General features: G+C 40.7%; 1 protein-coding gene across 16 annotated transcripts in view; it reads left to right on the forward strand.

Moving 5' to 3' along the window:
- Positions 1-14,968, forward strand: part of rgs3a (regulator of G protein signaling 3a) — a 141,882-nt gene that overhangs the window by 122,024 nt on the left and 4,890 nt on the right. For 12 of the 16 annotated variants that reach the window (XM_079658726.1, XM_079658718.1, XM_079658727.1 and 9 more), the window contains one exon: positions 5,129-5,199. In XM_079658726.1, the coding sequence (XP_079514852.1) occupies positions 5,129-5,199 (71 nt within the window). Of the gene's footprint in view, positions 1-5,128; positions 5,200-7,982; positions 9,987-10,088; positions 10,305-10,386; positions 14,817-14,968 lie in introns of those variants that run through there. The other 4 variants (XM_079658730.1, XM_079658723.1, XM_079658724.1 and 1 more) reach the window with 4 other exon arrangements.

Here is a 14,968-nt window from a genome sequence, read left to right on the forward strand (position 1 = left end):
AGAACGATGAGAAAAAAATGGGTTCAGCATTTGTTTTTGTGATTTCTCTCCCACGTTTTTTTGTTTATTCTTTAGTTTGGAGCTTTATTCAATCTTTTTCCTCCATATCTCGCTGTGTTTTCTGGCTCCTATAAAGGCTCCATTGTTACTCCAATGTCCTTCGGAGAGAGGGAGCTCTGTTTTTTGTCTCCTTTTTCTTATTTTCTTTCTACTCGTTGGCCAAGATCTACGAGGAAGTGCAAACAGTCGTCAAGGCCAAGAAATGGCCAACATTATCATCAAACAAGCAAGCTGTGTCAGGTTGTTTGCCCAGTTATCTAACACAGGTTATGCAAATGAATTGCTATTAGAGTCCAACATATTAACAGCTGGCGGAATTGTATTTTTGCAAATTAAAATAAGGCCTGTTTTCCTGGATGGAAGAATTAGATTTAAAGTTATTATAACTTTAGACTAACCAAAGAATTGCTCAATAAATCTCCTTCGGGATCACATTCACACTGGCCATTATTAATAGGTAAGTCACACCTGGAATTAATGCGTATACTAAATACACCTGTATTAAACATCTCTGCAGCTCTCCTGAAGCCCAGTATAGAAAATAGTCCGTGTCCATGAGAAATACTCATACTCAAAATAAGTCAAGATGAGTGATTCCATCCAAAAAAAAAACATACTTAAAACTAATGCAGTTATTTTATTAGTTTAGTTGTTATATAAAACAGTTTTCTATATTAGACGACGCTACAGCCTAATAATGAACATGAGCCTGACTCCCACACTAAAAGATAGCGAGTGAAAATTGACTTGATTCCCACCTCATTATGTGTCAAACAAACCTACTGTTATCTATTGCTCATTCACTGTCAGTTTTTCAAAGGCAGGAAAGTAGCTCGATGTTAAAAGGAAACAAAAATAGTGTAGGTTAGAAAGAAAAAAACGTGAATTCAATTATATAAAACTGAGAAATAGAAAATAACTCATAGCTTTTGTAACTACACGTGAATTTGCAAGTAGGACGTTTTACAACCAGGTTTTCTGCATCCCCAATAGCAGATACATCCTGTGAATTAAAGTAGTGCAGTCTGGTTTGGAGAGTCACATGGAGACAATTTTAGGGATCATTTCTTCCTCTACTTGTGCACTTTATAGATTCCACATCGTGATAAACAGCGATTGTGGTTAAGCTTTAAGGCACTCTTATTTATTTAATAGCAGAAACTGAAAGTAAATACAAACAGAAGTACCAACAAATGTTTCTCCTTTTTTTCTTACAGATATTAGCTCCACCTCTGGTCTTTCCACACACAATCACACAGTAGAACCACACAATGTCAGAAAACTAGGTTTTAACATGTAGCACAAAACCAAAGCTGCACTGAACAAAAATGGGTTTCACGAGTCCCTAAAACATTGTTCCTACGCCAGCTTGTCAATTAATTGTTGAAATAAAAAGAAACCATGGAATTAGAGGAAAGGAAGCAGTCTGAGGGAGGTCTGATGAAGAAAAGATGTAGAGGTTAAAGGGTTCAAGTGGTGAGAAGAAGTTTAAAAACACAAATACCAATATTCATTTCTTCACCTTTTAGGTTTTTAGAGGACTTTGAGTCTGGGACAAGAATGTTTCAGAGCTGTGTTTAGAATATTGTTTTTACAATGTGTTTGTTAGTGCAGAGCCTAAGTTAAGAATGCACAGTTTATTGAGACAAAGACAGGCAAATGGTCCTTGTCTAATCGGAATAGCAGCCCTTTGTTTTTTCCTATTTTCTCTCCCAACCACACACACTAAGCTCACTTGACTTTGGCTGAATGAACACGCTAATAATAATAAGTTAATTTAGAACTTACTTCAGCATTGCCAGGAAGTTTATAGCATTGCCCTCCCACGTGGTTGCATGTATCTATACTAGGAATGTAGAAAAAGGTATTAAAAAAGGAAACATGTGCAGCACACATGCAGCCATTGTAAACCGTTATCTTTGTATCAGCCACCCCACAACCCATAACGGCGTGTCAACATCTGCATCCCATGCTCGGGGGGGCTTAACTGTCGTGTGGTCTTTGGCAGATCGTGTGTTTTCTTACTGTCTTCAGTGAGGCATCCGTGGAGTCTATACACATGAACGCACACACACACACACACACACACACACACACACACACACACACACACACACACACACACACACACACACACACACACACACACACACACACACACACACACACACACACACACACACACACACACACACACACACACACACACACACACTGGGGCTATTTTTAGAAAGTACTTAGACTTTTTATGCCTCTCTGGTTATTGCCAGGCAGACTGTGTGTGTGTGAGAATGTGTGTGTTGTGTGTCAAAGTTACTTTTGTGTGTAGAGGGGCCCCAGGTGGAGTCTGGCTGCCAGAAGGAATACGTAAAAATAAAAGAAACATAGAATACCTTAAAATAGATATAGACCTATCTTTTACAAAATATTCTGTTTTATGGTCCAGCCTCAGATTGCTCACTGCTTCTGCTTGGATACCATCCACATTGTTCTTTTATTACTGCTGCAAATGTGGTTGGTAGTGTGTAGATGTATTCAGACATTATGCACCCTTTACATTATGATTGTAAATATGCATCTTATTAACCCCTTGTTGATGCCTGTTGTAGCAGCAAGACACATTTCCCTGTCCCTGTGTATCTCATCCAGCTGAAACATAGCATTCTGGTGTGAATGAGCATCCAGTCTTTACATGCGGGCGGCTAGCGGACAAAGACTGACCCATCATGCAGACTATCCCTCTCTGTTCTGTGATGGCCACAGAGCATAACTTGTTCTCCTAAATCCCCTGAATGATCCTGTCCCAGGGACTTCGTCGGGACAAACGTCTCTGGAGATCGCAAACTTGCATTGTTTTTCAATTGTTTATTGTGGTTTCAGGGGAAAGCCTGTCCAATGTCTCCACAGGGGTTATGATTCCCCTGGTTTGCTGTTTGCACTGAGCTTACTGATTAGATTTCAATTTATCTTGTGACCCTCAATGAATTACTGTAATACATGCTCATCAAAGCTAACATAGCACTTTTTGGAGCATGAAGTTACTGGAGCTGGAGGATATAAATGATATCAAATATAACTGATTCTAGGTCTAAAATTGAAGAACACAGTTCACTACATTTAAAGTTTGTATTCTATAGAGTGAATTACTTAATGCCTGTCCCTGTTTTTTCATCATATTCAAAGTTGTCTTTTCCTCAAACTCTTGTTTTAAATACCTTAAAGCACCAACAATCTTTTACCTTATTCAAACATTGATAATGTTGTCAGTATAGCATCAAACAGCAGCTACAAAAATATGTTGTCCCTGCTCTTAAGTTTTTCTATTTTTAGGAAATACCTACACAACGTACACTCATTCACCTTTCACAGTCAACAGTGACTTTAGGCAGAGCGCTACAGCGCACACTTCCTAACTTGACAATCAAATGGAAGGTGGATGCTCTACTTCTATCAAGGATTGTAAACAGACAAAACCGAGCAACTATGTTAAAAACAATGAAAAAACACAACAGGATATTACTAAAGGCAGTTGTGTTATGGAGGGTGGCTTTACATAGATGAATAAAGCAGGATATGTTTGCAAATGAGCATTAGCATTATTGTTTACAATATAATTATGGCTCCACAAACACAATGAGAAAACACATTTTCACTCTATGGATGTACAATTGGCATTCACACAAACATATCCATGTGGTTGTGTTAATATGAGGTCCCTCGTCGCTGTGATGCGTGTTTAACATTACATTATTAACATAGCAGTATGAAATGGAACCTTATTGGAATAGTTTGAAATTTTTTGAAAAACTCATACTCACTTTATTAGCTAAGAAGATTGATAAAGCTCTAGCATCTATCTGTTGAATGTAAAGCTAAAGCCAGGATACAATAAGCATTGACTGGAAACAGGCGGGAACAGCTGGTTTTGATCTTCTCGCAAGAAGTGAAAAGTGTGTAGCTTTCTCACTGATGGATAACAACAGCTGCTGGCATGAACTCAGGCACTTACGGTAGATTCCGATGGTAAAACGTTTTATGGCAGAGAAAGTAAATATGGGTTGTTATGTTACTGCTGGTAGAAGTTGGGACTTCTCAAAGGTTTCTACAGACATTTGGAGTCCATTATAAGTGACTTAGTCATTTAAAGCATACAGGAGGTGTGTGTTGAGGTGTAGAGTGTCACTTTTATTTAAAACGGCACCTTGAGGATGTGAAGGCCAGCCAAAAATGGAGCCAATTCTCCAAAATGTCCTCACTTTCAAGGCTGAAACTCACTTAGTTCCCACCGAGATAGAGAACATTACACCATGTGTTAGCAGCTGTTGCCAGTATCTAGCTCAGATTCAACTGTGTTCCTGTAATACAATGGCTCATTATTTAGACACACACACACACACACACACACACACACACACACACACACACACACACACACACACACACACACACACACACACACACACACACACACACACACACACACACACACACACACACACAATGGGGCAGCTTCAGGCCTTGAGATTAGTAGAGATTGACCCCTTCCCCACCCTGCAGCAACTTCCTTTTCGTTTTTAACCAATGGAAATGGTGGGTTGGCAGAAAGTGTAATGTGAAACCGGGGGTCTTGGCTCAACACTTCCAACCTAGGGACACAGTTGGAGGCCAGCAGAAACAACAGCCGTGGTCTTTCGCACTCTCTCACTCTCGCAGATTTTCCTTACTTTCTTGTCCTCTGTTGACAAACACCATCTGCTGCATACACACAGTACACACAGACTGTTTTCCGCAAAACACACACTTCTGAGAGCTTTGCCTTGTGAGATTTACACTATGGACTGCTGTTATGGATTATTCATTTTGGTGGCTGACCGTGTGTGTTACAGACTAGTCTCAGTGTAGCCTAACTGGACACATTGAGGACTCACTTGCCTGCTATCTGACTAAAGTTGTCACTGCCTATTGGAGCTAGTTAAAGCTAGCCCCAGTGTCTGCATGAGGCTACAGGGCCCTCTCTCTGTGTGGAGGGTTGATGATGCAGTGTGTGCTCTCCTTCGTCTCCCCTCAGCTGAGCGCCGGATCCCCCTGTAGCTGCGAGGTCAGCCCCGAAGGAACAAAGAAGAAGAAATCCAAGAACCTGTAAGTACTCAATCAAATCCCTTTCTTTTTGGTGTATGTCTTTTTTCAGTTTCACCATCTGCTCATTGTGAAAGTTGTAAACAGGGAATAGCATGTTGTTTTTTTACTTGTGACAACATTTGGAAACACATGCCTTGACTAAGGATTACAAATATGTCAGAACGAAAAGGAATAAGAGTGAGTGAGAGCAAGCACAAAATATCTTTCATTGTGATGACAAATTCCTTCACCGGCTTTGCTTTCAATTCTCAGTCAGCCTTTTATTTTCATGCTAATTTAATCAACTTGCGTATCCAGAAAAGGGTCTTAATTTCAAACCCTGCTTTGACATCCATTACTTTTTTCTTTACTCATGTTTAAACCATTGGTGAGTGATAACAAAAAGCATATGGGGGGTTAATTGAGACCCCATGGCTCACCTGACAACGTGTTGTATAGGTGTGAGTGGATTAGGGAACATGCCAGGAGATATACACACAACAATGGCTACATTTAAAACCTTAAATGTTATTCTCTTTATTGGATACTTTAGTGTATGTCAATGTAAAAATAAGTTTCAGATTTGACTTTTCTTTGCACTTTAATGGTGCATTCAAATATTTTGACCGCTGTGACAGCCTGTGCGAAACCTGCACGTGTTCACAGAGCTGCAAATGAAGAAGCACGTTTGAGGCTTAAGGTGACTGTGAAAGCTAATCATCCAGTGCTGATCATCATCTACTTAATTAAGTGGAGAATGATGTGTGTGCTGTAGTAACACATGTGTGTCTGACATTCTCGACCGTGTGAGAAGTAAGGTGGGTAAGATGTGTGTCGACGCCTCGGTGATTCATCAGCTGTTCAATGAGCCTTATTCACGCTACTGTTCATCAAGATGAAAGCACATTTCACGCCGAGAGGACAATGACACCACTCACAGTGGCTGTCCTTGGGCCTGATGGCTGCCCATTCTTCTGCAAAAGCTGAGTTTTTATGTTGTTTAGTTAACCAGCAGATTAAGTGATTAAGATTCCACAGCCTTTTCCCTGATTCTGGAATATGTTGCCTTTTGTCCACTGCTTCAGAACAGCTTTATTTGCATTAATAACACAGACACTTAACAGCATACATTGTTTATTTTTTAGGTTTCCAACATGTTATTTATTCCCTTAAAATGCAGTATTAAATCTAGAATGTGTGATCATTTTTAATAAATGTAAGAAGAAGGAGCAATTGTATTTAACGTCAGACTGGGTACACAAATAACAAGTTAAATAGTTATAACAATTTGAGTCTAGCCACACTTTGCAACTTGGCTAACAGCATTTGTTGACATAGCTCATTGGCCATGATCTGCAAACAGTGATTTTCTTACTACAGTAGGTAAACAAACATGAATCATGATGTTAGCTCATCTCTCCTTACTCATCATTCTGTCCCTGCTGACGATTCTGGTTTGGTTTTTAAAGGAATCAAAACTGTGATTTAAATGGACACAGTACTTCATAAAAAAAACATGTTCACTAAGAAATGTACTAGGGTTGTAAACTTAGTATTTATTTATTTTTTATGTAGACACTGTGCTTTTTTTTTTACCACCTCTTCACTTGCATAAATACCCTTATTTTAAGAGATTTTTAACTAAGTAAGTAATTTAGACTCTTTTTATAGTTGACCAGGCTCTGTCTTTTCCTTGTCCCACTGCAAGGTGTTGATTGGCTGCGATGTAAATGCCCGCCAGGTGCAACACTAATTACCTTAAATGGTTTCACCTGTGTTTGTGGTTTTTTAAAAGGCACTGCACTGCATAGGTGTGATGCTGATGAAGAAAAAAAGGTTTCGTCTCTGTCTCTTGTAGACAAAATGAGTTCCATCATTGATTGCAACCATTTTATGGCATCATTAATCAATATGAGAAGTTCATGAGCACTAGTGTTTACGCACGTGTCTTTTAGTTTCCATATTATCCTCAATAATCTGAGCCTGCCATCTCTTATAATATCTTTTAGACCCATATCCAGCCATTTTTCATTTCGCCACACTAAACAACACCCGGGGCAATAATCTACTTATTAATATGAAATCACACCAATAAACATACCTCCAATACAATATCTTTCTGTGTACCTCCAAGGAATACAAATGCAATATGTTGGCTGCTATAGATAGAAATCTGAGGCTTTCTATACAACTAAACATAAAGTAAATTCAATTATTTCCTCCAGATGTTGGAGGCTGATATTAAATATAACAAAGACAGAGGCATTGGAGCGTGTGGATGGAGATTAGTGGCAAAAAGTATCTGATCTGGTCAAATTAAATTAAAATGCAGAAATGTATAGCTTAAAGAAGGTATTTTGACCTTTGGCCATGGGATTTATTTTGGAGTGGGGGATGTAGTAGATGCACCAGATATTATTTCCTCTCTTCTTAATGTTTCTCCTGTTCTGTGCATTGTGTTCAACTTGGAATATGTTCATCCTGCTCCGTAAACACTGTTGTTCTTCCCTTAAGCACCCTACTTATCATTAATGACACAAAGATGACAGCATTTCTTGACATACAAACATGCATGAAAAGAATCAAATTGATGACATAGAGGTGAAATGATACTTACTTGTGAGAGCATGTTACATCTGTCTTCTTCTACAAACGACTGGGTCCATATGCATCGTTTACAATAACAAAGACAAAGCAATCAACTTCTTAAACATGCTCACTCTTCTGCTCTGTTTCTTCCCCCTGTGCGCTTCCTACACTTCTTTCTTCTCTCCTTTTTGTACGAATGTACTTCCTGTGTCTAGTGTTTTGGACCCAGCACAGCTGTTTTCCTGACATTGTCCACATTATCTCAGCCTCCCTCCCCCCCCCTCTCTTTTAACACATTTTGTTACCCACCCCGAGCTATATATCCCTGCACTTAGCACTATACTGCTTTTTCCCAACTGGTGATTTGCAGCAAGTAGCAATAAAGCAATACAATTACATCAACTAGCACACCAGAGAGATCTGTGTGGAAATGTAGATTATTCCAAGGTATCAAAGTTTGATTCATAAAGGCAAGAAATATTGACAATTGGAGAGAGACGTTTTTATTACAAACACAGCATATTACATCTGTATGTTTGTGTTTCTGTATATAAATGTATATATGTATCTCTCTATATATATTTGTAACCTGATGTTATCTTCTCAGTATTGAGAGAGTAATATTGTTCACAGTTTTGATCCTGTGCCATCCCTTGTAGCAGTTCCCAGGCACACAATTGATTTCACCTCTTGTTGTTGTTTTTTCATGGTTTTGCTGCCAAAATCCATGTGAGGGCCCTTTTGTGTGTTGTGAAAGTTGGCAGAAATGAACATTAGTTCTTTAGTTTGACTTGATGTGCACTGACCTTGTTGTACAATCAGTGCTGACATTATGTGAACCACTCAAAGCCATTATGTCTAAAAAGCGCCTTCGCCTTTCAGATTATATAAATACATCTACAAGTACGTCTTTTACAGTTAAGTGGACTCCCTGAAAAGGGAACATCTCATCACCTTGTAAAAAAGAAATAACAAAGACAAAGAAATAACATCTGGATCCCAAGGTGTGAACACTTAGAGCACTTATTGCACATTACCAGAGACAATAGTGCTTTAAAGAGTGCTCCACATGTTAACCATTGCACTGCTACAACATTGTCCATTCGTTTTTATTCCATGCATTCTTCTTACTTGTCAAATCCTAGCAACTACTTCACCCCAATTTTCATTGTTCTAAGCACAGTGACAATAAAGATCCTTCTATCATCACACAATGCAACTTGACCGCCATCATTTCAATTGTAATCTAATAAAGTAGCATGACTTGAGGCAACTCTGTTTATTACTTTTTAGAGTTTTCATGCAGAAACACCCCCAAAGGCCTCGAAACGAGCTTTGATGTGTAGAATCTGTGGAATTGTATTCCCCACAAGAACTGTGTTAACGCTTTTTCATTAACTTTGTTAGATTGAGACAAAGTTGGATGTCTACATACTAATAGACCTTAAGTTTCATGCATTAAACTTATAACACGACTCTGTCTGGACTTACACTGTACATTTATTGAATCAGAGGGACAACACACAACCTTGAATCAAGCATCAGCACTTGAGGTTGTAACATCATGTTTAAAACATGACTAAACCCCATCAGATAAAGTAAACAGGGAGAAAACTACAAATATTTTCAATTTCATGTATTTTCAGTTCTTGATTGAATAGATTAGATTGTATTGTCACTCAGACAGAAACCAAGCCAGTCATTACTTATTGAATTCAATTTAACGCGAACAAGCATTCACTGCACAAACTACAGAAGAGATAATATGATACTTTGATGCTTTTTAAGTCTCTCTTGTAGCGTGATGCTTAAAACAGAGCTTTATACCACTGATTTGCTCTGAGACAGATGAACAGTTCCTTACATCAGTAAACTCATTGATTTTCCTCAAAAGACAAATGTCACCTCCACTTACCAACCCATAAACAAAACAAAAATCTCCAGACCCCAGTGGAAGGAATCTGTGCTTTCTTAACTCTGCGTGGTGATTGGGTTAGCCCAGGGTCCGCCTTCCCCAGACCCCCCGAACTATATAAAGCTCCAACACATCCTCTCAGGGGTTAGAGGAATGTGATTGTCAAACAAACCCCTGGCCCCCGAGCACCTCCTGACACACGCTTTCATGCAGTCTTATTTCCACACCCACCAAGTGAACCTGCGTACAGGCTGGCATCCATGTTTCACACTATGGTTGATTTCTCAGAGAAGTACCTGGAAAGGTAAGAGCAAGGCTCATCTGCACTTTGATTATTGAGAATAAGAGACATCAGAAGAGAGGATGAGGGAAGCGTGGGAGGGGGCTGTAATACATCCCACAGGAATCGATGCTCTAAAGCTGGTAGGAAGCTATCTGACCTCTACATGGATCTCATTTGACAGTCGCAGTGAGGGAGACGAAACCCCCGTGAGACCAAAGGGCTCAAACTATTTTGGAGAAAGGAGTTTTGAGTTCTAACTCGAGGCTGCCCCTTTTTCTTATTATACGCAGCCTGGATTTCAGGAATAGGATTGCTCATGTGGTCTTGGTGGCTAGGAAGGTGAGTGTGCTCAGAAATAGAGCTTTTTGGGGGCTTTGATCGAGGGAGACTGTGAATGAAATAGCGATATATTTATGGATGACATTTAGGACAATTCCCTTTTTCATTGTGCTTCTAGGAACATGGCAGAGTGACTTTCTTTGTTGTGAGGCACTTCTCTTTCTTTTTGTGTTACAGTGTGTTATCTGTCACCTCTCTGGAGTATTTTGTATGTGAGCAAAGTACAGAACAAACAGTTACAGTGTGTAATCATCTTTTTAGTCAGAGCCCAAGCCATGGAAATGTTATTTCAAGTGTTACAGACACACTGACACAACCCTTGACCCAATACTCTCACACAGAGGCACACACAGAGCCACGCGCTTCAACAGTGTTGTTGGTGTGGCGTGTTCTGCATACACAGCCTTCTCTAAATAGAAAGTGGCAGAGGGAGTCAGAAACATGCTTGAAACTTGGCTGCTGCTCTCACTGACTGTATTTCCATTATTTACTCATCACTGCACCCCAAACCTCATAGGCTTTACAAAGGGCAGAGTCCTCTCTTTGTGGGAGACAAAGCTCTACATAGCAAACAACAAAGGTGGGATGAAATGGGCCGGTGGATTTGGCTTGTGTTAGCATGGTTCTTTGTGATCTGCAGTGTGTCTGTCTGCAGTTCTCGACCATGTGCTCCCAGAGCCTTTCCCTGGGAGTGCGGCCTACTTTCCAGAGCACCAGGAATAGCCGGTGGGGTGCTATTAGTGTATATAATGTGAGCCAAGCAAAGAGGGAATAAGAGGACGGAAACCTGCAGATAATTGTGGAGACAAAAACCTCTCACGTCTTCACTCAAGCACATACATCGCTCTCTTGCAAAGACACAAACAGACACTCGGGTGTTCACATGCTGCAAACATAGGCATTTTGTGAGCTTGCTGGGCATTGGAGCATACATTTATGGACGGCAAACATGTTGGATCAAAGATCGTCATCATTTGATAATCCTTTAAAGAGCATGTGTCAGTCTTTTAGCAGATTAAGTGGAGGGTTCAGTGTGTGTCATTAGTGTACACTGTGAATGGTTTTAGTGCTTGGGAGCTATTTGCAGATACAGTAAAGTTTCAACTAGGGATGTCCCGATCACCTTTTTTTGCTCCCGATCCGATTCCGATCATTTGATTTTGACAATTTGCCGATACCGATTTTCCCGATCCGATCTTTATGCAATGCATTAAGAGAAAAAAAAGAAAAAAAGCATTCAAGTTGTCCCTTAAGGTTATTTTTTTTATTTAAAGCTATATCCATGTTGGATATTCTATCCAACATGGATATAGCTTCTTTCTTTCACAGCAGCATTGGATCAGTTCAGTTGTGCAGCATTGGATCAAAACAAAATAAAGCTTATCAGTACTCGTTAGCTTACTGCTACTATTAGACACTGCGCCCACTCTGTTGCCAGATTTGAGAGAAATAAGCAACCAGGTCTATGAAAACAAGCCCCAAAGAAGCAACACATACATGATGTTGTGTAATTTGAAACCAAAACTAAGGCCTCAGGATGACTTTAAGACTTGAACATTGTCATTTTTGTTTTGTAACATTGAATAAAAACTTTAAAAAAAAGTATTTATAAAAAAATAAATAAAAAATAAAAAATCCCGATCCCCGATTTTTTTCCTCCCGATTCCGATCTTTTGAAAATCACGTGATCGGCTCCGATCCCCGATCACGTGATCGGATTGGGACATCTCTAGTTTCAACTCTAAATACAGAGGTGCTCAACGTGAGAGACTGTGAGAGGTGCCATTAGCACTAGGTGCTAAGAGAACTGGGTGCAATATCATTCTTGAGTGACATTCCTCGAAATAGACTCAAGTACAACACTACTTTCCATCTATGATATTGAATAAAACTGATAAGGAGATATCTGTGACCGTGGTTGAAGTTGACCTAAGAGTGTGGCTGAATCAGTCCATTTCTCCTCTTGTTGTAAGTCAGAGTTCCACCCAAGAAGGTTTTACTCAACATGCTAATAGTTTTTTATAACAATGCAATCCTCTACGTCTGGAGGTCACAGACATGAATGTTAGCCCACTGGCTGTCGCTGTTCAAAGAAAGAAGGATGTGTCTGCCCACATTTAGGGAGGAGTATTGTGGCCTTCCTTCAAGTCGGAGTTGCTGTTGACTCCCATTGAGTTAATAACCATGCAGGCAGTTTCAATTATGGCTTGAGTTTCCAACACCTCCCACAGTGTGACCTATTATGCAGAGGTGAGAAAAGGATTTCTGCAGTTGCCAATGTGAAGTGGTTTGAATGAGGCAGCTACATGATATGCAATATAAAGGAGATGTTTTCAAGAATATTTTCAGTTCTGTATTCAAGTATAGATCCTAGGATTATGTAGGATCAAGCTGTTTCCAGTGTTGACACCAATTATTGGGAATAGAAGAATTTCAGGCAATCAGTTCTGCTTGAGGCAGGAAAATGCCATGTGTTGTGTTTGCAGTATCCATTGACACCCACATGGTGGCAGGGTAGAAACATACATTTATCTTAAAGTGACTGTTGCCATGACATCATTGTCACATCATACTCACACGGGCTCAGCTTGTATAAAGCCAGACATAAATAATAAGGTGTCTTTTGTCAGGCCAGGAAAATATTTTCCAGCCCATATAAAACACTTCTGTTCGTCACAAGAAGGAGGCTGTCTTGGAGCTAACACATGAACCGCTCAAGACCTAATTGCCTCGAGCGGCCTACAAATAGAACAATCTAATGAATCCCGCTCTGATGTTATGAGTTTATTTAACAGCAAGAGAGTTTTTATTTGCGTGATAATGTCCTTCAGGCTGGCAAGTGTGAGCGTTACACAGGGGTACTGCCTAAGAGCGCCCTGATGTTTGCAATAAAAGAGAGGTCTTAATACAGCAGTTCAGCATCTGGTATAATCCTGCCTCATACAGGACACAGAGGTTGTTTCAATCAATGGATGAGTCATACCTCCACCAGTGATGCTGTGTTGCCGGTCCGGTATTTCTTAGGATTAGATGTGGAATTCATTTAAAATGTGTCCTCTAAACGTCTTTCACTCTCTCTTTTGTTTTGAGTCTATTTTGGGAATTTCAATCTTTTTCCACTTATCTTGCCTGGTAAAAAGAAAATTCTTCCACATTCCAGATATCCACACTGATGGATGCTTTTGCTTTCTCTATTTATTGCTTGTACATCTATTTTCTATTTCACTCATTTGGCATTTCCACCCTCCTGAACTTTAGAAATGCGCTGAAAAAGGCCTCCTGTGGTTTTCTGAATCACCTAAAGTAATCCGCACCAGCTAACCCCCCCAAACCCAAACAAACCAAAATCAATACACCCACAAAGTCGCACTCATCGTGATTTTTAAAGGAGCTATTCAGCTGCTGTTCCCCAACAGCTCATGCAGTCATGTTGTATCATGTGTGCGGGCATGTTTCTACCTTTCCTGTCCTTCGGCAGTTGGAAAACCTCACACCAGACAGCTGACTGTGTTCTCTGTTCGGTCCTGCAGCCACGAATGTAACCACCGTGCATCTACGCACGCATAAATTATCTCTCTCACTTCCCATCACTCACCGGTGGAGACTGGGAGTTCTCCGACACCTGTGATAGGCATGAAGGCACCAGTGAAGTGGGCATGAGTTGGCACAGGTGCAGACGGGTTTCTTTGAAATATACATGTGGGTGTTTCTTTAATCCCCATCCAAGTACATTTCTGTACAGTTCTTGTGCTAATCCGCAGTTGTGAGTTCTTCCAACCCCCTGTGTGTGCACGTTAGAATCATAAGTGTCTATAACTGGAAGCCTTGTTTCCTAATTTGGGGTGTACATGCCCTCCTGGGGGCTGATGGCTGGCGGTGGCACAGCTTGCAGTGATTAGCTCACACCGCCGTGCTGCATTATTAGCGGGCCAGCCAATCCACAGTGGAAATCAAAAGCAGGGACTCAGGAAATGGGTGTTGAGTGAGGTCACATCCCAATGAGGCAGCACGTGCTCCGGGTCGGGAAAAGCCAGGACAGGCACCATGGGATTATGGGAATGCGCAGGATTCTGTACGAACCCTTGGGGACCGAGGGTTGGTGTATCACCTTGTGTGAGATTTAAGGTGGCGCATGATGGCAGCGTGTGTGTGTGATGGTTCGAAGGTGAAACAGGTCGGTCAGGGGGTTTTGGATGCTGCTGCAGGGGAGCAGCAGAATAGGGGTCACTGTGCCCTGTTGCCTCGGCCCTGGGTCACCTCCCTCTCAGCAAGCCCTCTAGGCACATGGAGATGGCGTGATGAAACAGAGGAGTGAGGATTGAATCTCTCTCCTCCTTCTCTGCCACATTCGCTCAGTCCCTGCCGAGGAACCTGCCAGGGACGAATCTACACGAAAGACTGTTAGAGATATTAGATTGACAAGCGAGGCGCTGACACGAAGCGGGGAAAGGGAGCTTGACAGCCGCTTTTTTAGAAAAGTTTTGGCTGACACACCTGGCTGAAGACTAAAATGTACACAATACAACGTTTATTTTCAACCTTTTCTGGCTTTTGTGGGTTTGATTTCATGTGGATTTACAATGCGGAATATCTTAATGGGTGATTCCCTTGGCTTGGATTGTTTTAGTTGTGGACTTTGGACTCGGGCTCAACACACTTTCTTC

This window comes from Notothenia rossii (assembly GCF_949606895.1).
Source record: "Notothenia rossii genome assembly, chromosome: 11".
NCBI lineage: Eukaryota > Metazoa > Chordata > Actinopteri > Perciformes > Nototheniidae > Notothenia > Notothenia rossii.